This window comes from Pituophis catenifer, unplaced genomic scaffold (genome assembly GCF_029215685.1).
Source record: "Pituophis catenifer annectens isolate HBS135680 unplaced genomic scaffold, rPitCat1.0.hap2 SCAF_1, whole genome shotgun sequence".
Taxonomy (NCBI): domain Eukaryota; kingdom Metazoa; phylum Chordata; class Lepidosauria; order Squamata; family Colubridae; genus Pituophis; species Pituophis catenifer.
The window spans coordinates 175,892,759-175,918,885 of NW_027256881.1; the positions used below are offsets into that span (position 1 = coordinate 175,892,759).

Below are 26,127 nucleotides of genomic sequence, written 5' to 3' on the forward strand. Positions count from 1 at the left end.
TAGTTGCTCTTTTCTGAACTTTTTCCAAAGTCTCAAAACCTGTTTTATAGTATGGTGACCAAAATTGGTTGCAGTATTCCAGGTCTTACTAGGGTTTCTTACTAAATCAGCTAGATGTTACCACCTTGCCAATGTATGCCAACAATATCAGTTCTGTCATAGTAACCATATGTAACCTGGTTGCTGGGTCTAGCAAGCAACATTGCAAGTTTCCCCCTTGAGACTATTCTCTTTCTCAGATTCCCAATAACATTCTGATTATGAAAATGGAGTTTTAAAGAAATATTGTAAGATGAAGTAATCTTCTAAATAAGATATCTCACAGTTTTTAAATTTTTGAGATTGTCTCACTGAAATCAATGTCTTTTGAAGAGTTCTAATGGAAAAATGACTAGTCTTATAATACTAAATTTTCATGGGGATGGGGAATGCCAATAGTTTCCTTTCTCCCCTTTCTTTGTATTCTTTGCCACAAGCTGGTATTTTATAAATACACACAAAACTAGAGTTCTTAATACAGTCATAAAGTGATTGTACATAAAATGTTGTTGCAATCTTTTTGATCTATCCTTTTCAAATACATGCTTACAACTTACAAATATGCTTTGTGTTAACAGCATCATTATTATCCTAAAACACTTTGTAGTATGTCACAGAATATTATAGAATATTATTTTTTAACCTTCTTCAAATTTATTAAGAAAAAATAATTTATTTCAGTTGGACTTTCTTCCAAATAAATAAGTTTAATAATGTAGTTGCAGTGCAATTATACTTAAGTTTACTTAGAAATAGGTATATATGCATTCATGTCATTAATAAGTGTGTTTAGATTGCAAAGTATTAAGATTCTTATTAAATAATTTTGACTTTTCATAATCAACAGCATTCAATTTTGAATAATATGTAATTCAGTTTACAAATGTGTGCAACTCAGGTAATTATTATATTAGGAGGAAATCAGTAGAAAAGTGAATATTAGAATATGTCATGGAAGAGACATTTGTTAGCTTGATCGTACAAAGATACTCTCCAGAAATTAGGCTTTCATTTTCCAGAATTATTCAACCAGCATGGCTATTGTTGATAATTATAGAAGCCCCAAAATATGGAGGGTGCCCAAGTTGGCAAAAGCTGGATTTGTTGAACTTCTTTCTAATACTATTCGCCCTTTTTTTGCTATGATTACAATTTTACCAACTTTATTTGACAGTCTTACTCATTGTTTCCTTTTATTACAGGTTTGCTGTAAACAATTTACAACAGCTATGACACCTGCTGTCCAAGAGAAAGCAATGAAAAGTCATGGTGTCTGTTTATCATCTTCTTTACCTTCAAGAGAGATGGAGTCCAGTGAAACACTAGCAATGGAAAGTACTAGACCAGTAAAAGAGAAGATAAATGACGATTCTGCCACAAGTTTTTCTTGTTCTATTTTGGGGTTTCCTGCTTCTCAAGTCAATCATAATATTGATTGCTTTAACTTAAAATATTTTGATCCCCAGTCGTCTAAACATTGTTCTTTATTAATGAGTCCTAATTTAACATTCAGTGTAAACAATAACAATTGTATTCAGAAGAACTTAGAAGAGCATAATTGCTCTAAGTTGAGAAATCCTGTATGTAACAGCACTAATACACATTTCAATCAAAGTATTAATTCAGAATCTGGAGTACAGGTTAGAGGGGATGTTTTATCAGGAACAAGGAAAAGTTTTTTGGAAACAGAGAGATTACTGGATTTACATTTAACTGAATTGAAGAACACAGAAGAAAAGCAGTTTCCAAACTATAAGTGGTATCGAAGAAATGGCTTTTGTGGCAAGGCTTTATTTGTTAATCCTGATACAAAAAAAGGAGATTTGTTCCATCAAATATTCCATGATGCCCCAGAAGTATCAATAAATTGCAATCCTGGCAGCAAAGAACAGGAATTAAATTTACGGTTACTTCAGTGTGTAAACAAGCAACAGACTTTGTTAAACCGGGCCAAAAGAAGTCAGAAACACTTACAAATTTTGTTGGCAAAGCATATTGTCAAACATTGTGACCAGCAGATGAAATGTTTTATGAAACATCAGCTATCGAGAATGAAAGCTTTTTATGATACAAAGAGTCTTTTGGATGGAAACTATGAAAAATGTACTATGGTTAAAGTTGAAAACACCCTAGAAACTAGTAGGAATAAAAACATATGGTCTAATTTGGATACTGCACCTGATGAAATCAAAGTGTTTGCTTGTTCTACAGCAGAACTGCTGTCTCAAGTGGAAGAAAGTTTGGATTCTGAAGCAACTTGTAGCAGCTCAAGTGAAGATGATGATGAGCAGATTTCCAAAATAACTCTGCCAATGTAAGCATTAAAGCATTTCAAAATATCAGTGCTACAGATCTGCTAACAGTTTTATATACTCAAATTCAATGCCATGCTTCATACCTAAAATCTGCATTAAAGATAAGTTATTACGTTAATGATAAACTCAAAGTCAAGATGCAGATCTTTTGAGCTAGTTTTACTAAATGGTAAAGTTATACCCAATGACTGAAAACATGGAAAAAAAGCTCGTACTCAATGGGGAAGATGAGTAAACATTTTATACTGAATGAAGGGAATTTGTGGTTCTGTCTAATTGAGTTTCACTGTTTAACCTTCATATAACTTATTCTTCTGATATCCATTTCTCCCCCACACTCTGGTTGTAATGGAAAATAATATATTTTTCCCCTTTGGAAGGATCCATACATAGTATAAGTAACATTTGCTAATTCATGCTCTCAAATGGTTTTAAAAGAACAACTGGAAAATATGAGTTGAGCTAACATGCTGATAATGATATTATAATGTTATATTACAGAAAATCATAATTAAACCAAGGCATGACTTGTTAAGAAGGAGTCAGACAACTGAAATATTCAGAAAAAAAATGAAGATCAAGAGACTAGAAATTTCAGACCTAATCAGGATAATTTAAAAATTGTTTAGCTTTGAGAAATTAAGACCTAAGGGAAATATAATAGAATAATCTTTAAATATGAGAAAGATGATATAAGATTATCAAGATCTGTTTTCCATTGTTTCAGAGCCTAGGATATGAAATAATGTATTTAAATTACAGGAAAACATTCTAAGAAGGGGATGCTTTGATTTTTTATAGAGTTAGACTTGTAAATGGTCCTTTCAGACTGATTCTGAGATAGATGATAGACAGACAGACAGATGATGGATGGGAGCTAGAGAACTGCTAAAAAGAAGTTTAATGTTAGTGCATTGTGAAGCAAAACAATAATGTTTTCTTAATTTTAGTTTAGCATTAAGTACAGTTGCCAATTCTCTAAGCTATGTTTACATAGCTACTAAAATGTTTTAATGTAAAAAAAATCATGCACAATATGTGCTGTGTTGAGAATGTCAAAATTTTATGTTAGGTAAGTGTTTGGTTTTGTCCAATATATAGGTGTTTTGTATACAATCTGGTTCTGGTTTTATGCTAACATGTATATAGTTGATCCAATCATCTAATTTTGTACTAGCTGTTTAAATACATAAAATTACATAAATTAGTATCTACTTGACCCCCCAAAAGGCATTTTATATTTTTGAGAGACAGTTTGGTGTAGTGGGTTCTAGTCCTGCTTTAGGCATGAAACTAGCTGGATGAGTTTGAGCCAGTCATTCTGTCTCAGCTCTAGGAAGAAGGCAATGGCAAACTACAGATTTTGCCAAGAAGAATGCAGGGACTAATTTTATTAGCCATTTTTAATACCAACGAGTATCAGAAAGACTGAAGTATAGGATGCAGAATTTGTGACCCTTCAATTATGGATTCCTTTTTTTTTTTATGGTGGCATATACCCAGGAATTATGGAAATATTCAGTATCATCTGAAAAAGAATTTCCAAGATAGAGAAAGAAAAAATCAGGCCATGACATTATTGCCTCCTAAAATCCAGCTGTATAATAGATACCATAGATTGAATTACAGTGGTACCTGCTTTGAAATTAATCAAATTTAGTACTCAACACATTTTGATGCGAACATTTTGTCCCGATACTCATTGTTTGTTTGGTATTCAACGCACAGCTAGAATTTGTCTGTGTTGACTGCCTTGTAACTCACTATATTATGCCTTATGGGAAAATTTTGTTTGGTATTCATTGTTTTTGGTATTCATTGTGCCTCCCAGAGTCAATTAACAATGAGTACCAAACTACCACTTTAATTTGTTCTCTGCCAAACATTTCAGGCTACAATAAGAATTTCTAAAATAAAGAGATAATAATGACTGTTCCTCAATTTTTGAAAACCTAAGTACCCAACAGATAATTTGTCTGAAGTAAAAAGTGAAAGTTGGATGTTGCAACAGATAGAACTGAAATCGATGGTAATCAGAAATTATTAATTACGTAGAAGATATCTGAGTACTAACACATACATTAATAACACGCTCCTTCCTAAAATTATACAGGTGGTGACTAATCATACTTTAGTTCTAAGATTCTTTAGATATTTTGGCATTTTACCAGAACATGATGAAAATTAGATGTAACTTACTGCAAGTGTTAAAAGCATTATTTGAAAAAAAGATTTCCTCCCCCACAACACATACTAGATATGGCCTATAATATGCTGATATCTTATATGAGCTATATATAAAAGAGAATACACATATTATAATAGAAGGATCACATTATAGTAGAGGTCCTCAAACTTTTTGAACGGGGCCACTTCAGGGTCCCTCAGACTGTTAGAGGGCCGGACTGGCTAGGTGGGTGTGGCTGGGCCCCCCTTGTGACTGGGTGGGCGTGGATAGGTGGCCATGTGACCGGGTGGGCGTGGCTTGGTCGTGTGACCGGGTGGGCGTGGCTAACTGATCATGTGACTGGGTGGGTGTGGCTTTGTGCCTAGGCACTACTCAGGGCTGAAAAAAGTCATTTCTGACTGGTCCTTGCACTTTTGACCAGTCCTCACACTTATGACCATCCTCATATTTATGCCCATTGCAGCATTCTTAACAACCGTGTCACTCATTTCACAACTACTTCTCTTCACCACAGTGACAAGATAGGGCGCAAAACGTAAAATGTGAGGACAGTCGTTAGTGCAAGGACTGGTCAAAAGTGCGAAGACTGGTCAAAAATAACTTTTTCAGCCCTCTGAGTAATCCATATGCACATAGGGACTACCCAGAGGGCTGAAAAAAGTGACAGGTCCTCGCACTTTTGACCAGTCATCATTTATGCCAATTGCAGCACTTAATTAAATTAATTAAATAAAAATGACCTACTGGAGCGGTCTGAGGCTTGCGTTCGGGCCGGCTGCAGGGCAAGGTGATACAACTGGGGTAGGTAGGCCGCTGCTGCCCAGGTGGGAGGCGGGCGCAAGCCTACAGGGCTGGCTGCAGGGTGAAGCGATCAGATGGGGTAGGTCAGAGGTCTGCAACTTTAAACACACAACCTTAAACACATGTAAACACTTAAACACAACCTTAAACCTGGGTGGGCATTGCCAACTCCATATCACTTACTTCCACCCAGGTTTTGTGGCTCCCAGTATTTTCTTTTAAACAGGTATCTCTGTGTGTCTCTTTCATCTCTCATCTCTTTCTTTCTCCCCCCCTCTCTTTCTCTTCTTCATCTCTCTTTCTCCCCCCCCCCCTCTTTCTCTCCTTCATCTCTTTCTCTCCATCTCTCTTTCTCCTCTCCCGCCCGGGCGGTGGCGGCGGCACCTACCGCACCATCGGGTCGTGATGAGTGGGTGTGGCCAACTTTTTTTTTTTTACTTTTAAAAGCATTTTTTCTACAACCTTAAGAGGTTGCAGAAAAAAATGCTTTTAGAAGCCTCTGACGATCAGGCAACTCAGCTGGGATCGCCAGAGGCTTTTAAAGGCATTTTTTTTCCTACAGCCTCTGGCCAAAAAGCCAGCCATGCGAGGAGTGGGTGGGAGTGGTAGGGCAGGGCAGGGGGTGGGGCTGAATCCCACCACTGCGCAGGCCGGATACATTGTGTCAGCGGGCCATACCCGGCCCGTGGGCCGTAGTTTGAGGACCCCTGCATTATAGTATCTCAGCTTGCCCACTGCCACACACAAGAATGCTGTAGTGTCTTCCACTTCATGATTTACTAATGGAAGTAACAAACTACTTGCAAATATTTTGCAAGTACCAATATTTAAGGGGTAAAATATAGCATCTGTCAGAATACATTAAAGCAACTGAAGTAATTTAATATAGTTAATCTCTTCCTAGGCTCACATATCTGCTATTTTCAGCTACTACATAATCCTTGGAAGTTTAAGGTGTTCCTCATAGGTGCTATCTGTATGCCAACATGCTTCTACACTACAAATTAGACATTGCTATTCTGAATCTCTTTATGGGATTTCAATCCAGTTAGGGCACATCGTAATTATTAAGGTCTACTCTCAAGAAAATAGAGTTGTTTTATTATTTTGCCTAAACTTCCTAGAGTAATATCGTCCTAAAACCTCTTGTAGAAAGCATACAATTTGAAAATCCACTGGATTAAGAAGAATGATCCTTTCTCCAGATCTTAAAATAGAGGAACTAAAATAAACATTAGAAGCCCCTCTTGTTTGCTTTATCATGTGAGATGATTTCAGTCATTGTTAGATATAAAGTCAACACTCTTTTGTGTTTATTACCACCAATAGCTAAATTGGGTTTAGCCAGGATTAGGATCTGTATCACATGCCCTGCCAGAACAATACTTTTTCCATTAGTGCATAGAAAAATGTTTTCCTACAGCTGCCAGCTCAGGCACCTTGCCATGCATACCAAAGCCAAAGAATTGCATGAAAATCATTAACTTAATGGTTTGAAGGCTATGTTAAATTGTTACATTCTGTTCTGCAATTTAGTACATTCTTCAGCTCCTAAATATTATGGCCTATACTATGAATAATCCACTGTTTTAGACTTTCTTTAATAGTGTGCTGCAGGCTAAGTTTTATTCCCAATAGAAATAAAACTTTTTTTTTTTAATTTCATTTATATGCCGCCCTTCTCCGGAGACTCAGGGCGGCTTACAATGTGCTAAGCAATAGCCTTCATACTTTTGTATATTTATACAAAGTCAGCTTATTGCCCCCACAACTGGGTCCTCAATTTACCTCCCTTAGAAAGGATGGAAGGCTGAGTCAACCTTGAGCCTGGCGAGATTCGAACCTGCAGTAATTGCAGGCAGCTGGTCTTAATAACAGGGTGCTTTAGACCACTGTATTACCAAGGCTCTTGACTGAATTAATTATGAAATCAATGAAACATTGATTTCATAATTTGAGTGGGAGAATAATCACATTAGTTAAAATTAAATACAGTTAATATTCTCCTAGCCATATATTTAACAATATTCTTTAATGCCAAAAAATTATAATTTGGTAATTTCTTTTTAAAGCCAGATTTTGGGAGGCTGCATATGGGCTAAATCAGATATTCTACTGTTTTTTCTGAATTCAATGTTTAGCTTTGTTTAATTTTTATTGTCTTGGGCTAGAACTATATTAAGGTTTGAGCTACCACTACACACAGTAGAATTTAGAACTGTATAAGAAGCACTACATTTTGCAGCCTGGAATATATTTGTCTTTTTTAGTCCACATTCTCTTTACTGCTATCTATATGTTTTCAACTTGTCATCTTAGCCAACAAAGATAAAGTCATGTTTCAAGGCTTATTTGTTTTAATATTTTAGCTTTCAGTAACATGTTAAATTCTAATTCTAACATTTATATTCCAGGGTGGAGTTGATTTAAATCAAGTCGATTTAAATCATGATTTAAATCACTAGTAAAAAGGCTTGATTTAAATCAACTTGATTTAAGTCATAAATTTTAAAGAGCAGCTGTCATCTCTGTCCCACAGGGGCTCCTCCTCTGACTCGCTGTTGACTCCCAGACATTCCCATTCACTTTAATGGGATGGCTGGTGATGCGGCAATGACACAACAAGGTGAGGGACGTGGCAGGCAGCAGGTGAGTGGATGCCCGCTAACAGGCGCTGCCATGATGGATCTGAAATGACAGGTGCTCTTTAATATTATATTTATAAGCTGCTTAGAAGGTTTCACTTTCATTTTTACTGCTTGCCCTTCCTCCTCACACTTAGATAATCACAGTTTGTAGTGTACATAGATTTGCAAAACAATGGGATAAAGGAATATTCCCGAACTTTGTTTTATGATTTATCTCATGTTTTCACAGTTAATTTCAATTTCACACTGTGAAATTGTGTGAATGCACAAATGCAGTGCATGTTGTCTCAGCTTGCAGAGCTTGAATTGAATGAGTTTATCAAAAATGTAAATATTGCAGAATATACAGCCTCATGCTACATAACTAAGCTTCATTTCATGCTGAATAAACTAAATTATTACTGTACCGTATTTTTCGGACTATAAGACGCACCGGAGTATAAGATGCTCCAAGATTTTGAAGAAGAAAACAAGGAAAAAAGTAGTCTTTGGTCTCTGTGCATCCGGTTTTTGTCCTCCCTGCCCCTGAAACCCTCTGTGCATCCCATTTTTGCGAAAAACGGGCCCATTTTTGACAAAAACAGGATGTGCAGGGCGGGGTTTTGGGAGGTCAAAAATGGCTGTATTCCGTGTACAAGACGCACCGACATTTCCATCCTCTCTTTGGGGGCGGGGGGGAAGTGTGTCTTATACTCCGAAAAGTACAGCATCTTCAATAGAAAGCTATCTTTAGATAGATTTTTACTCCAAAAGCATTTTATTAAAATAAATTTGATAAAAATAAAAAAAATCTGATTTAAATTAAAAAAATCTGATTTAAATTTAAAAAATCTGATTTAAATTTAAAAAATCCAATTAAAAATTTTGTTTTAAATCAATTTTTATCTACCCTGTTAAATTCTAACACATTAATAGCCAAGTAACAAGCTTGTTTCTTAAATTTATTTGTTAGAATTATATCCCACTTTTATATAGTGACTCGGGCTATATTTATTTATTTATTGGATTTGTATGCCGCCCTTCTCCCGAAGGACTCAGGGCGGCTCACAACAATAAGAAACAGAGAATACAAAAGTTAAAAGACAAATTAAAACAGAATATCCAATAAATAGGTTAAACGTGGGAATATAAATTCAAATTTAAGATTTAAGAATTTAAAAAGCTACAAAATCAGTTTAGAGTCAACCCAGGCCCGCCCGTTGGAAGAGCCAGGTCTTCAAGGCCCGGCGGAAGGTTTGGAGGTCGGGGATTATCCGGAGCTCCAGGGGTAACATATTCCAGAGGGTAGGGGCTCCCACAGAGAAGGCTCTCCCCCTAGGGGTCACCAGTCGACATTGTCTAGCCGAAGGTACCCTGAGGAGGCCAACTCTGTGGGAGCGAACCAGGCGATGGAAGGCTACCAGTGGCAGGAGGAGGTCTCGCAAGTACTCTGGTCCTAGGCCACGTAGGGCTTTAAATGTGATCACCAGCACCTTGAATTGCACTTGGAAGACAACTGGGAGCCAATGCAGACCGCGAAGGAGTGGTGTAATATGGGACTACCAAGGCACCCCCATGCGCGGCCGCATTCTGCACCAGTTGAAGTCTCCAAATGCTCCTCAAGGGCAGCCCCATGTAAAGTGCATTGCAGTAGTCCAAACGAGAAGTGATGAGGGCATGAGCAACTGTGAGTAAGCCATCTCGGTCCAAAAAGGGGCGCAATTGGCAAACCAGGTGCACCTGGACAAAGGTTCCCCTGGCTACGGTAGTCAAATGATCTTCCAAGCTAAGCCGTGGGTCTAGAAGGACTCCCAAATTGTGTACCTTCTCTAAGGGGGTCAACACCTCCCCCCGAGGGAAAGCAATGGAACATAGTGGACAAAACGGGGTGCCGGTACACTGTCCTACTTTTTCACACAAGAACTCTTGTGAGGTAGGTTTCACTAAAGTCAATACCATTCCCTGAGCTTTAATAGGTGAGGATGGATTAGAGTTGAATGGTTTTTAAGCCCGATATCATTTTAGCTCCAATATATAATTTTCTCTCCAAATGATATATTTGGCATCTTTTGTAATAAATTCCAAAATGCTTTCTAAATGGCAATTATTACATTAATTGTAAAATATTTTTCTGTTAATAGATTTATTTTAAACAGTGATTCCAACAGTAAGTAGATAGATAGATAGATAGACAGACAGACAGACAGCTAGTCAGTCTGAGGATTATACTGTGGAATCCTGTTTACGTATAATAGCTTTTCTGTCTGTTGGTGACACTTCATGCTGTCTTAGGAATTCTGGGAATTGAAGACCGTGCACCTTAAAGTTGCCAAAGTTGAGAAGCAGGGGTCTACACTAGAGCTTAAGATTTTGCATTCCTGTTTTATTTAGAGTTTGCTGCAATTAAATAAAGCAGTTGTGGTTTCCTTAACAAATAGTGATTAAAGCGATATGAAGCATTACTGGACTTTTTCTGAGAAACTGAAATTAAAAATTGATCTGGACTTCGATGATTAGATATGGGATTATGGAAATAATGTAGACAAATGTTAATCTTAGAGTAAGAGTTTGATATTTTTTTACTTATATCTGTATCAAAGAAAGTTGGAAGTCATTATTTTTCGGTTTTCCTTCTTTTCCTTTCTTACACTTTCACTCTTTTTCTTTCCTGAGCCTTTTCTTTTTTCAAATCTGTTTTTATTTGTTTATCCCCTAGCTTTGTATTTTTTTGATGTATGAAGGATCAAAGACTCAGCCATTATAATTCTACATTCCTTATTTACAGAAATCATATCAAAATTTAGAATGAAATCCACTGGGAGCCATCTCATATAAGGCAGGCTCTGAGTCCCTCTAACCAAAAAGTGTTTATCAATAGAAGAGAGTATTTGTAGCTCAGGGTTGAACTGTTGGGTTCCTCTGAGCTTGATGATTTTCTTGCAGATGTTTCATTACCAAACTAGGTAAAATCATCAGTACTAGAAGGGAGTGGTAGTATTTTCATGTACTAATGGCTTACCCTGTCAGTTGATCACTTGCTTCACAGTGTTTTGATTGGTGCCAGGTCTCTACAGCCTCAGGCAGAGAAGGGCTATTCTGCATCCCTCCCTCAAATGTTCTTTAAAATACAGAGTCCCAGCATTCCGTTAGGAACCTCCAACATGCAAACTGGTTAGTCATCCTAAAATGAATCCTCTTTACCTAGAGCTTCAAAATTTGCTGTTTGCTGGGAAGATGTGTAGCTAAAAGTTAGTCTACATTTAGTGTACATGTGACTTTGGTTTCTTCATAACCAAACAAAAGTGTACTTTCTGTGCAGTTCACACCCCTTGCTCGCTGGATCTGGATCTTTTGAATGGTGTATAAATTAGTTTATCTCTAGGTGACCACCAATGGCTGATTTGTCTGAATGTCAAGCATCTAGGGATTCCTGTTCTTTGGATTTAGCCTGGTTTAGAATTCTCACAGCTTCCAAACTAAAACTATGTTGAGTCTGTCAGTATGTTGTGAGATTAAACAGTTCTCATTGTGTGTTTTGACTGCTAGTTGGTGTTCTTGAATGTGCCCTGATTAAGAAAAATAGAAATTTACTCCTTGAACAATAATAAAATATTAAATGAATGAAAAGAACATAGACATTATCTATTGCAGAAAACCAAATGAATAATAGCCTGAAGAATTGTGTAATAGAAATCAGAATTAAGGTTATCAACTGCTCATATTTAACTGATCTAGAATTATATCACAAATAATAATAATAATAATAATAATAATAATAATTATTACTATTATTATTATTATTATTATTATTATTATTATTATTATTATTATTATTATTTATTGGATTTATATGCCGCCCACTCTCCAAAGGACTCAGGGCGGCTCACATCAAATGAAACAATCCCAATAAATACAAATTAAAACATTCTAAAACAGACTAAAAACCAATTTAAAACAGTAGACCCCATCAGTCCTGGCTAGGGTGTTTAAACAGTCAGTTCTTAAGCTCACGGCGGAAGGTACGAAGGTCAGAGGCCAGCTGAAGACCCATGGGAAGTTGATTCCAAAGGATGGGCGCAGCCACAGAGAAGGCTCTATCCCTGGGGGTCGCCAGCTGACATTGTCTAGCTGACCCTGAGTAGGCCCTCTCTGTGGGAACGCACCGGGCGATGGGAAGTCGATGCTGGTTGCAGGTGGTCCAACAGATATCCTGGGCCTAAGCCATGAAGGGCTTTATAGGTTAATACCAGCACCTTGAATCTCACCTGGAGGGCAATCGGCAACCAATGCAAGTTGCACAGGGGAGGTGTAACATGGGAGTATTGGGATCCTCCCATTACAACCCGTGCGGCCGCATTCTGCACTAGCTGAAATGTTAATTTACCTTTAATGAGACCATAGAATACCAACATAGAACACAGAATAATAAGCAGAGACTTTACAACATTCTAAACAAGTGGTTGCCCAATCTCTTTGTGAAGATGAGCCCTGGTTGGCACAGCAGACTAAAGCACTGTTATTAACATCAGCTGCCTGCAATTACTGCAAGTTTAAATCTCACCAGGCTCAAGGTTGACTCAGCCTTCCATCCTTTCTAAGGTAGATAAAATGAGGACCCGGATTGGGGGGCAATAAGCTGACTTTGTATAAATATACAAAAGTATGAAGGCTATTGCTTAACGCATTGTAAACCGCCCTGAGTCTCCGGAGAAGGGCAGCATATAAATCAAATCAAAAAAAAAAAAAAATCTCCAGTGATGGAGCACCCACAATTTCTGGAGGGCAAGCCTCTCCATTAATTAATTGTGCTCATTGTCAGGCAATTTCTCCTTATTTCTAGGTTGGATTTCTCTTTAATGATCTTCCATCCATTATTTCTTGTCCTGGTGTTAGGTGCTTTGGAAAATAGGTCAACCCCTCTTCTCTGTGAGAGCCCCTTAAGTACTAGAAGACTGCTATCATGTCACCCCCAGTAGTCTTTGTTAGACTAGGCATACCTAGTTTTGTCAACTATTCAGTGTACAGTTTAGTCTCCAGACCCCTTATCATCTTTGTTCACTGCATACTAATTTACTGCCTACCATCTAAAATTTTACCCAGAGATAAACTCTCATGAATGCACTAATGTTTGAAAAATGGGATATACATCAAAATAATAATGCAGAATATGTATATAGTCTCAAGTCTATAGTCTAGACTAGTATAAATGATCTATTATGTTCATATTAAAAAAAATAGATGTGTTACTCTTAAATGTGAAAACTCATGAGTCTTACAGAATTTTTAAAAATAATCTGACACAATGTATTAAAAGACTTGTGGTTTTTAAATAAAGATTCAGAATACATAAGTTATTTTTACATTGACTAATCAATGTTCTATCTTCTCAGTAACTGTAGATCTGACTGGAAATGGTTGGTAGAAAGAGCTAAAGTTGGCTGTCAGTGGACATGGCTTCAGGATCAGATTTCTGAACTGGAATACAAAATTCAACAACTTACTGACCTTCACAGACAGATTCGTGCCAGCAAGGTATTATTAATTAAAAGTATTTACTCAAAAAAACATGTAAAACTGTTGATAGGTATTCTCCATTGTGGGTGGAGACAGCAGCCAGGATGGGTTGTACCTTCCCATTCAGATTGATGGACTGAGTCTCTCATAGCTGTTAAGTCCCACCCTTGTTACTGGGCAGATCCAGCTTTTGACTCAGTCCGTCAGTCTGGACAGGCGTGTGGGACTGTATCTCTGGCTATTTTGGCTAATTTTAGCTGCTTCTAGTCCACCCTTTCCTTATCCTTTCTCTATACTGCTGGATTTTCTTGGTGTGACCTGAACTGTTCTTTGGACTTCGTTTATGCTTCAGTGATTATATAGTAAGATTTGGCCCTCAGTTACTGGCCTTGCTGGTTTCTGAGGGGATTTCCCTCCGTTCTTTGCACCTTTTGGCTGGACACCTCAGTTGGAGCATTGTGGAGCCTTGCGTTCCTTAGGGGGCTGTGCCAGCAAGGTATTATTAATTAAAAGTGTTTACTCAAAAAAACATGTAAAACTGTTGATAGGTATTTTCTATGCAATCCATGAACTCTATACAGAAATGTTTTGAGAAATCTAAATTGACAAATGAAAAAGTTGTCTGGAATCTAGATATTGGATTTGATGGTGGTAAACATTATTCAGAGTCTCCCCTTCTATTCAAAACTTAATGGAAGGTACATTCTTATAGCCTGAATTAGGATCAACTTATATAGTAATGCGATCCTTGAAAAGGTAAATTTTTAATTTTATGTTTACAGTTGCAAGAAAAAGTATGTGAACCCCTTGGGATTACATGGAGTGTTGCATAAATTGGTCATAAAATGTGCTCTGAACTTCATCTAAGTCACAACAATAGAAAAACACAGTCTGCTTAAAATAATACTACACAAACATTAGATGTTGCCATGGTTTAATTGAACATAACATGTAAACATTCACAGTGCAGGGAGGAAAAAGTATGTGAGGCCCTAGCTTAATGACTTCTCCAAGAACTAATTGGAGCCAGGAGTGAGCCAACCTTGACTCCAATCAGTGTGATGATATTGGATGTGTTGCTGATAGCTGTCCTGCCCTTTAAAAACACACACCTGTTTTGGGTTTACTGGTTTCAAGAAGCACTGTCTGATGTGAACCATGCCTCGCAGAAAAGAGCTCTCAGAAGACCTACGATCAAGAATTGTTGACTTGCATGAAGCTGGAAAGGGTTACAAAAGTATCTCCAAAAGCCTTGATGTTCATGTGTCCACAGTAAGACAGACTGTCTACAAATGGAGAAAGTTTAGCACTGTTGCTACTCTCCCTAGGCATGGTCGTCCTGTAAAAATGACTGCAAGAGCACAGCGCAGAATGCTTCATGAGGTAAAGAAGAATCCTAGAGTGTCAGCTAAAGACCTACAGAAATCTTTGGCACATGCTAACATTTTTGTTGACTCATCTACAATAAGGAAAACATTAAACAAGAATGGAGTACATGGGAGGACACCACGGAGGAAGCCATTGCTGTCCAAAAAAAAATATTGTAGCACGTTTGAAGTTTGCAAAAGAGCACCTGGATGTTCCACAGCACTACTGGCAAAATATACTGTGGACAGATGAAACCAAAATTGAGTTGTTTGGGAAGAACACACAACACTATGTGTGGGGAAAAAAAAGGCACAGCACACCAACATCAAAATCTCATCCCCACTGTAAAACATGGCGGAGGGAGCATCATGGTTTGGGGCTGCTTTGCTGCCTCAGGGCCTGGAAGGATTGTTGTCATTGATGGGAAAATGAATTCCAGAGTTTATCAACACATTTTGCAGGAAAACGTACGACCATCTGTCTGCCAACTGAAGCTCCACAGAGGATGGGTGATGCAACAGGACAATGACCCAAAGCATACAAGTAATTCAACAAAAAAATGGCTTCAACAGCACAGAATACACCTTCTGGAGTGGCCCAGTCAGAGTCCTGACCTCAACCCGATTGAAATGCTGTGGCATGACCTTAAGAGAGCAATTCATACCAGACATCCCAAGAATATTGCTACACTGAAACAGTTTTGTGAAGAGGAGTGGTCCAAAATTACTCCAGATCTTTGTGCAGGTCTGATCTGCAACTACAGGAAACATTTGGTTGAGGTTATTGCTGCCAAAGGAGGGTCAACCAGTTATTAAGTCCAAAGGTTCACATACTTTTTCCTCCCTGCACTGTGAATGTTTACATGTTACTGGTCAATTAAACCATGGCAACATCTAATGTTTGTGTAGTATTATTTTAAGCAGACTGTGTTTTTCTATTGTTGTGACTTAGATGAAGTTCAGAGCACATTTTATGACCAATTCATGCAACACTCTATGTAATCCCAAGGGGTTCACATACTTTTTCTTGCAACTATAGTTGCTATAATTGCACTAGTTATAATATTTTTTTCTGGAGTACTTGATAAGAAATAATGGATAATGTACAAGCATGGAGGAACAGAAACAGTTTTATATATTTAGCAGCTTGATTACATCTTCCATTATGTTTTAGTTCCTAATCATTACTTACAGTAAATCTAGATTTTCAGTTTTTAATTTATTGTAACTTAACATATGGAAGGATTTTAAAAAACCCAAGTCATTTAATTCCTGTTATTTATAATAAATCTTTATATATTTATATTTATATATAATCAATATGTCCAGAGGAGGATTAAGGAGAAAGTTTTCTTGCCAGGATTTCCATCTTTTACCTCAGAGTGCTAGAAATGTGAATATTACTGTAAATTAGCAAACTAAAAATAAAATATATCCCAACTAAAATAGTGTGTTCTTTTCTGGCTCAGGAGCAAAGGAGGTTCAGACCTGATTAGTTCTTTGGTGAGAGACACTCACCAAAGTGAGTGTATATCAGCTGTTATATACTGCATTTCCCCAAAAATAAGACCTAACAAGAAAATAAGCCTTAGCCTGATTTTTAAGCATGCTCCTTATATAAGCCCTGCTCCCAAAATAACCCCCAGTAAAGGTCGTCATTAGCCAGGAGTGTGTGGGGCATGGCCAGCAGTGGAGACGCTGAAGAAGCAGGGGCTGATGGTGTCTGGCAGCAGCCACAGCTCGTTGCAATATAGGTGAGTTGATTATCTGTCCAAGCAGCAGGCGGAGGCAGAGGCGGGGGAAGGCAAGTGATCTAGATGTGGGCCATGGGAGAGGCAAGAGTTGATGGGCCAGAGTGGGCAGCCACAGCTTGTCTTTGTGCAGCGGCACCAGCAGCAGGCAGAGGCAGAGGCACAGGGGGAAGGCAGGCAATCCAGACACGCTGCACAGGCTGTAGGAAAGCCAAGAGACAGTAGGACAGAGGGGGCAGGCAGCTGCGGGAGGCTTGTGCTTGCCTCTCTCAGCTTGTTTGCGGCCTGCGCAGCACGTCGGGATCATCTGCCTCCCCCCGCACCTCTGCCTCCATCTGCTGCTTGGACAGGTAATCAAATCACCTGTGTTGCACAAGCTGCGTAGCCCCAGAGTACACCGACCAAGAGACTGGCAGGCTGCAGCAACTGCCGGACACTGTCGTCCCCCCACACGCTCACTGCCTCTTATGAGCATGCTGGGGTAGTGGGGGATCCAGCCAGGCTGATCACCCTGATATCGTGTTTCCCCAAAAATAAACCCTAATGCTTATTTTGGAGCCCCAAAAAATATAAGACCAGGTCTTATTTTCCGGGAAACACTGTACTAGACTGAGTAGTTGAAAAACATCTCAGAAGAAGGCAGTGGCAAGCTATATCTGTGGACAAGAAAATTGCATGGATATATCCATAAAGTCACTAGGAGTTGAGTTTAACTGAAAGGCTCTGCTTTTTACTAGAATTGTGTGGATTGCCCAACTAAAAAAATCTTGCTGCAAGGCTATTTCAGCATCACTTTTCCAGTTTAAATTGTCCCAGGAAAAAGGTGCAGTAACTAAGATTTATCTTGAATGCATGTATACTGATCACTAAGGATAGCGATATACATTGAATGCATGTATACTGATCACTAAGGATAGCAATAAAAAGAGGTATAAATATGCATGTAAATCAGTGAGAAAGGCAATGGAGAATTCTCTTATAGTTTAAATATAGGCGATCCTATGCAAAATAATTTAGAATATAATAAGACTTCTATGAAAGGAACAGGTTGTTTGGTTAAGTCCCTTAAGGTCCATGTTGAAAACTGATTGTTTTTGAAGTTGGAAGAGAACTAAGATATATATTTAATGCAACTGATTATATGGAATACATTATAATTATTTCCTGCTATTTTAGTTAATTCAATTAAATAAGAAGCTATTTGATATCTCTCTTCTGCCCCCAGCAATGTCCCAGTTTTTCTGTGGCGCTTTCAATTAATATTTAACAGTTACAGTTCAGATTTTTATTAGTTTATTTATTTTAATTCATTTTTATGCCGCCTATATACCCTACAAGGTAACTCTGATTATCAGTCTAATTATGCTCATTTACTATTGTCTAGGGAATGGTGATTTTAGAAGAATGTTCAGTCCCAAAAGACATCTTGAAGAAACGTACACAATTACCAGATCAAGAGGCATTGAATTCTATAGGGAACTCACAAGCTTTCCTACAGAGGCAGGATGTTTGGCCAGAACATGATTTTGAAATGTCACCCAGCAGTCCAACTTTGCTTCTTCGTAATATTGAAAAACAGGTATTAAAATGAAACTAACACAATGTGCATTAGTTAATATACTTTAAAATTCATATATGTTTTAACTCATAATCCATAAAAACACTTCTACTTTTCTAAGTATTTCTCCCAGGTGTAAAAGTGGTAATCCTTGCGGTATTATAGTCCATTCAATGAACATTTGAAGTTACAATGCACATCTCAAATCCGTTTCAAATTTTGCAGCCCCCCCACCCCTTGTGGTGCAATCCTTTCCTCTCTAAGCCAGCATAAACTATTACGATTTCTTCTTAGCTCTGCCAGCGCTAGTTTTACACTAGTGGTGCTAAGAAGAAATCATGGTTTAACCTGGCTGGGAAAGAAAGGATTTTTACGCTAGCTTTGTGCTGGTAGAGCAAAGAAGAAATCTGATTTCTTGTTTCCATGGCAATCCTTTCCTCCCCAGCTAGAGTAAACCACTAAAATTTGGTGTAAAACTAGCGTTGGTAGAGCTAAGAAGAAATCGTAGTACTTTATGCTGGCTGGAGAGGTAAAGATTGCAACAGAAGCAAAATCGATTGGATTTCTCCTTGATTATGTCACATGGTCCAGCGAGGAAGCAGCCTTCTCTTCCTGAGCTCGTCAAAATGTAAGTAAGTGAATGGTGATGGGGTGGGGTATGGAGGAGGCCCATAGGGCTTTGGGAAACGCAGGGGGCAGAGCATGGGATATCTCAGTGATGGGGAGGCCTCCTGGGAGTGCCTGTGCCTGCACTAGGCCTCCCTCAGTTTCCCCCATCTCTGAGTCACTCCATGCTGTACCTTATTTATTTATTTATTTATTTATTTATTTATTTATTTATTTATTTATTTATTTAATTTTTATACTGCCCTTCTCCCGAAGGACTAATGACCCATGCATTCTTTAATAAATTCATTGGGGAAAGCAAGGACAGGGAGATCGTTAGGTGTTTCATTTAACAGTCCTCAACTTCTGGCATGAATGGGCAGACTCCATTAATGTCATAAGTCGAGGACTACCTGTATAGTTAGCAGGCAATGTATTAGGTTTACTCAGTAGGAGGGGAGTTCAAGGAAGATTCTAGATTTGAATTGTATTTGTTTCTTTATGTCTTCATTAATTTTCTGTAAGGATGAAATATAATTTCTGCTTATACCATATTGAAGGTCTTTTATTGGTAAAATACTTATCAGCACAAAAAGAGAAATATTTCACATTTATAGAGAAAGAGAATTACAATCCTTGGCTTTTCCTTGTGCTTTACAGGTAGTATTCAATTTAAGATTAGCTGTTCAACTGTTCAAATATGCGTATATCAGAAAATAACCTTAATAAGTCATACGTTAACAGCCATAATGGAGCCACCTCAAGATCTCAGGGATTATTTCTCAGTAAGGAACATGGACACTACAATTGTAATTTGTTTTGGTTTTTGCATATATCAATGTCTTCTAAATTTTCATAAATCTCTTTAGGATTTGAGTTTGATATGGTCTATATTATTTTGCAAGGCATTTTAAAAATTCAAATTAACTCTTCATTTGATATTGGTAAGATTCAGTTATGAAGCATAGAATTTAGGTATAATATGGACACAACTGATTTTTTTTAGTTAAGTACTTATAGTATATTAAATTGAATATATATTTTTTCTCCTTGTACCATTCAGAGTGCTCAACTGAGTGAAATAATAAGCAGTCTGATTGCTCCCCTTAATCTGTCTCCAACATCATCTTCACTTTCTTCAAAACCCTGTAAACAAAATGAATTGGTTAATGGCATCTCTTTAAGGTAGGTAGCACTTCGAAAACTAACATGATAACATCAGGGTAAGTTTAGCATATATGAGCATATATATAAAATGACAGCATTACCTTGACCTCATCAGAGAACTCCCCTCCTCCCAAAAAAGATACTGAAAGATTTACTTTTAACTCTTACAACTCTGTGTCCAAGGAACTCAAATAATAGAAAAATGTTAACAAATGGAAGGCGAACGGGTGACTATAGGTCAGTTATTCTATCTCCACCCAAGCCACTTCACAGGAGTGTTGTTATGGGGGAAATAGGAGGAGAAAGGAATATTAGGTATGTTTGCTGCCATGAGTTATTTATAAAAATAATAAAGGGAAATATTTTTAAAAAATACTCCAATTAGTTATCCAATAATTCAGGGCATGGAGATATGCAGTCATTGAGTAATTTTTGAGTAATATTGTTCTCTGTGTAATGGGCACATTTCAAGAATGAGCAGTATAACAAACCAAAGTCCAGGGATTATTGTAAATAATGATGCTAGAATCTGACGCTTTAAATTTACATCATGACAATTTATACATTTAATTTTAGTAAATAAAAAAGGCAGGTGGTACAGGAACCTATCACCTTCAAAAGACTTGTCTGGGAATATTGGTGCCCACAAGCACTGCATTGCCTACACTTAGTATAGATAACAGGTGGCCTTCGTTATATGTGTTCCTGTTAGCTGTGATTGATAATTAGAGAACAGGCCTCAATATTTTGAAACAATTGTTTAAAAATATTGTGGTTAGGGTCTTGTTTATCATTACTTTACACATGTCAGGCTTTATTCCATAAGCAGAAGTAACTATTCAGGAAAACTTAGAAGAAATCCCAAAACTTCAAATAAGTAATATTTACTGAAGTAAATTAGATACCAAAGAATTTCAGTGGTTGCCAAGTTTCAAGAATGATCCCTATACAGAGAAAAAAATTCCAAATCCTCTTACTCTTTGATTTTCTTCCTGATCATTTGACTACTTGAGCCCTTCTTTTGAGTCAGTTGCTTCTTTACTCTGGTAGCTTTTTCACAACTTAAGAAGAGGGACCATTTTGGTGCCAAGAACTGTGGGGAGTGGGAAGCCACTTTGAGCTCACCAAGGGAAATTAGCACCAAATGCAAGTACATTGTGGAGGTACCCACAGTGTGTAGAAGATGGATGAATTGTTCATGGAAGAAGAAAACTAGAGGCACTGGAATCTAATTGTTCAGTACCCAAAGATTAAAAATCTCATTATTTACAATTCACGCTGGAATGTAACACAATATATCTGAATAACAAATATTATTTATGTATACATTAATTAAACTAAGTAAAAGAAAGAATGTATGAACCAAAGAACAACTGTCATGGATCCTTAGAGTTGGAATTTATCTCATGTAGTCCAACAACTGCTCAATGCATCTGCTAAAATATTTTGAATCTATCGTTATTCAACAGTTTGAAGACTTTCTGTTCTTTCTGTTCTAATTCCCAACCTGAATCTACTTACTTGCTGTTTCAATGCATTTTTTCTTGTCCTGTCTTCAGGACAAAAGAAAACAAGACCACTCCTTTTTTTATATTACTTTAATATATCTGGTAACACAACTGCTATAGTTCATAAAATCAGTTACTTAATTCTGATATAACGATAGATTTTTAAATTAATATATTTACGTTAATATTAACTGTAAGTGTAACTGTAGTGTGAGTTTTTAATATGCTTGACAACCTGGGATAATAGTTAGGTATATTTCAGAGAATCAGAGAACAAAGAAGAAATTTCATCTTCTAGTAGTTGCCTGGCTGATCAACAACATCTGAAGAGAAGGAGGAAAGAAAAGATGAAACTGAAAACATCTACTGTTGCTCTGATGAGCACATCTGCTCGCACTAGACCACTTCTGAGTTTCCAGAGAAGAAAGTCATATAGAATGAACACAGGTTTCACTTTGAATAACCAGGTGCAGATGTTTTCCCACTTTCTTTAATATAGTGTTAAGATTCCAGCCAATATATACATCAGTATGTCAATCCCAGTATGTTTGTATGTATATATATTATTTTTACATATTATTTCTGTTTTTGTGAGAGCCTTGAATATATAGGATAAATGTGAGGCTGGCTGTACACAACACTTTCATATGTCTTGCAAATGTCATATTTTAATTGGATTCAGTGAAAGAACAAATGTTATTCATATTATTCTGTACTTCTTTAAAGTAAGAATCAAACATGCAAAGCCAAAATTAGGCATATATTGCAGAAGAGTACATGCAATTCTGTCCAGAGAATATTTAAATTGTTATAAATAAAGGTGGTGTCAGAAACCATCTGCTGTTTTGCAGTCAACATTCCTAACTTTTGGTTTTATTTTTTTAAATCAAAAGTCAGCAAAAAAATAGTTTACTTCTTAAGTTCTTCAAGCAATCTTATTTATCGGCTTAGAAGCATTTTATTGCTTCTCAGATTCTGTGTAACTTTTTAAAAAACAGCTTGGTTTTTAGGATGATTGTTGAAACATCCTAAGATGTTTCATGATGCATAAAACACAAAAATATATCCATAACAATATTTTATTAGATTAGCCATAGGCCATAACACAATACAGGTAATCCTGAAGATCATTTAGTGACCATTCAAAGTTACAACATACCTCCCAAAAGCCATGTGCTTATAAAAGTTATCTGGTCATTCGCACTTATGAATGACCGGGAGACTTCATAACGTTGCAGAGATGCTGAAGAACACCCACCTATCTCTTCCCACCACCATCCTCGCCCTGCTAGGTCACCAAAGGCACTGGGCCAGCTCCCCGCTCTCCCATTCCACCCCTCACAATCCTTGCTTACCTTCCGGAGATCTGCAGAACTCAGTATATTGTGTGCCATTCTTACTGGACCATGTGGAGCAGCCATTTTCAAACTGACCTCGGCAAAGCAGCATTTTCCCAGCCTTCTGCCTTTCTGTATGGCCTCTTTAACTCAAAACAGGATAATGAGCCACAGTTTGTGCTTTGAAGTTTCTAAATTTCCTGGTAAAAAATGTTTTTAAAGGAAAGGGGAGAAACAGGAGCTGATGCAGTGACATGGAAAACGGACAATGAAAGGTTCAATGTTAAAAGGGCAATGCAGAAAGAGGGGGGGGAGAACAGTTTTGCCTTCCAGGTCAGGTTTCAAACAAGGCAAAGCAACTCCCTCTGCATCGCCCTTATCTTGGGGTGGGGGAGGCCCCAGGCAGGCATCCCTGAGGCACCTCATGCACATTTAACCACCCCTGCATTCACCCCTACATTTGTTTAATGTATGCATTGGGGTGATCCAGGATGAGGGCTCTTTCACTCAACAAGTTTCAATTAAAGTTCTCACACCTTACAACCAAAATGGGCAGGCTCCATTACTTTCATAAGTTGAAGATTACAGAAAAAAGATGTACAGAAAAATTGAATAAGACTATTGATAACAAAACAAAAAGAAAAACTTGATTCATATGTTCTTATCACTTTATAGTTTACCTCAGTTATATTGACATATGTGGCTCTCAGTTGCACTGTTTTATTCAAAAAGGGGACCATTTTATTGTAATATTCTGACTGCGCTTTTAAAATATGTTCTGGGATATGGAGACAACAAACATTCAAATAATATACAATATATATTATATCCTCAGTTTCTGCTGTACCTCCAACACATGTACATTTATGATAGGGGATTAAACCAAACCCAAAGGTGCTTTTCAAAAGGCAACTGGACTTTGTTGTTGTTTTCTTGAAAATATTTCACTTCTCATCCAAGAAAGTTCTTTAGTTCTGACTGAATGATGGGGAGTAGAAGGATCCTTCCATTTCCCCACCATTCAATCAGAACCGAAGAAGCTTCTTAGATGAGAAGTGAAATGTTTTCAAGGGGGAAAAAACCAAGAAAGTCCAGTTGCCTTTTGAAAAGCATCTTTGGGACAACTCTGACCTGGATGATTGAGAATCTCGATAGAAATTTAACTAAACATTTCATATTTTACCAATGTATCTAGTTGTTCAAATCTCACCTGGTTAAATATCCTTCTAAGATACTTGGGCATTTTTGTAATTATATTTTTTTCAGTTTCAAAATTATACTTGTAGCTTATCCATCTTGGCATATAAATCTTACTGAGCATCTTTGTGCATCAGTTTCTTAATTTGTCCAGACACAGCTAAACAAGACATAGGAAGCCCACAGCTTCTGATACAACTTGTTAGTTATAAATACAAATTGAAATTGATTCTATTCTATCAAGTATAATTTTGAGAATATTAATCTCCATAAAAGTAATTTTCCACTAAGTTTTATACCCTGTGATTTTTAAATCAGTACAAAACATATGCAGTGTATTCCCAACTCTGCTCTAACCGTGATAGCTTTTAGAGTCCTTTGGTATATCCAGTGTACTCAAGTGACATGAATGTGTTTGTTGTAAAAGTAATAACATGTTTTAAACATCATACTTTAACCCCATATAAGAAGATACAAGAACATGGACTTCATTAATTTTAACAGCAAATTCATGCTTATTATCATTGTAAGGGAGCTGCTACAATGATGAGGGAGCCATGAAGTCTCAGAAAAGACTCATAAGTAAGGAAAAGTGCTAAAATGTTCTTTTGGCTCATCATCTAAAAACCTTTTACAAAGACCACAGCATTTGATTTAGAAAAAACTACCAATAATTGTATTAATCAAAATCTTGAGGCCCTTTTTGCCCCAGATGAAATATGACCATTAAGCCAGATCCAGATCCACACATTTTATACCTGTTCTTTTAAGGAGGGCAATTTAACTCCTTTCAAAATAAACATATATCCTGAATTTTAGCCTCTAGAATCCACAAAACATTTGTATTGTTAACATGCAGCTTCAATTTCTACTCTGGATTCAATTTATGCTTTATATGAAAAGAAACTATTCAGTGTAACAAAACTCCTTTAGCTGCATTCAAATATTTTCTGTAAGTGTGTGTTTGTGTGTTACGATGGAATTGCTTTTACAACAAAAATCACCCACCAGTATGTTTAAATTTATGAATTAATATCCAAGATTTTTCCAAATGTAAGTTAATATTACCCCCCCCCCCCCCCGTGGTGTATTGCAATAGAAAAAAAATCATGTTAGTTAAATCTTAACACTTCAAAATGATTCTGACACTTACCTCATGCAAGCACAGCTACTCTTTCCCCTTCTTAAAAAGTCACATGAACTTTAATGAATAGATTCCTTTTTAAGGTATATAACATGTATTGCAAGGAAGAAACAGAGGGAAAGGCACATCAGGTATTAGTGAATTTTTAGCCTTTCCAGAATAAAAGAAATCAGGTGAAATCAAACTTCACCTAGGTAGGAGCAAAATTCATCTTTCATGTGGATCCTACTTTGAATAAGGCTTTTTCCTATTTATCCTATTTGAGATCTGATGGTGACATAAGAAAGGACTATTTCAGTGTTTTCTGGTAATTAGCAGATTCATGTTGAGAGACAAGGTTCCTAAAATATCTAGGTTTTAGGATATCCATCTTTGCACTGAAGGCTGAGCTGGGAATACCCCCAATACAAAGTCATCTAACAATTATTTAATTGCTGGTTTCAGAATCCATCAATGGACTCAGACTATAAAAACTGTCTTTTGAAGAGCAGATTTTCAGCAGTTCTCCTGCACTTGTGCTAGTCATACTATTTCACAATAGGGATTTTCTGTTCACTTCCCCAGGTCAAGCAGACCTGAAAGCTAGCTAAAGTTTCAAAAACTCCTGGATTTCACTGCCCATGATGACATAGCATATCTTAAGTGTACCAAGTCTTTGAAGAGGCTGGCATAACATAAATCAGATTTCCAGGTAGAAAGCATTTAATAATTTACATGCCTCAGCACCTTAGAAGACCTTTCTCTAGAGCTAGATTGAACCACACAATTCTATGGTAAAGTATGAGAGATTTCCTGAAGTACTTTTTGCAGAAAAATCTTATATTTTTCAAAAAGATTGTATATTTCTGGTGGTTCAGTTATTCAAGGTGCTGCTGTTACTCTGTAGCAAGAATTAATTGCCTAAACCTTTTTAATAATCTAAGCCATACTGGAACAGTCAAAATTAATTGTACTTTTTGCAGAGAATGATCTTGCATATTACTAGAGGACTGTGTCTTTTATATCAAA

At 37.1% G+C, this 26,127-nt stretch overlaps 1 protein-coding gene across 1 annotated transcript in view; it reads left to right on the top strand.

The window, feature by feature from the left end:
• KANSL1L (KAT8 regulatory NSL complex subunit 1 like) overlaps nt 1–26,127 on the top strand; it is a 48,595-nt gene that overhangs the window by 2,813 nt on the left and 19,655 nt on the right. The window contains exons 2-6 of the mRNA XM_070956782.1: nt 1,242–2,353; nt 13,361–13,502; nt 17,987–18,181; nt 19,830–19,951; nt 21,704–21,908. Of these exons, the coding sequence (XP_070812883.1) occupies nt 1,242–2,353; nt 13,361–13,502; nt 17,987–18,181; nt 19,830–19,951; nt 21,704–21,908 (1,776 nt within the window). The remainder of the gene's footprint in view (nt 1–1,241; nt 2,354–13,360; nt 13,503–17,986; nt 18,182–19,829; nt 19,952–21,703; nt 21,909–26,127) is intronic.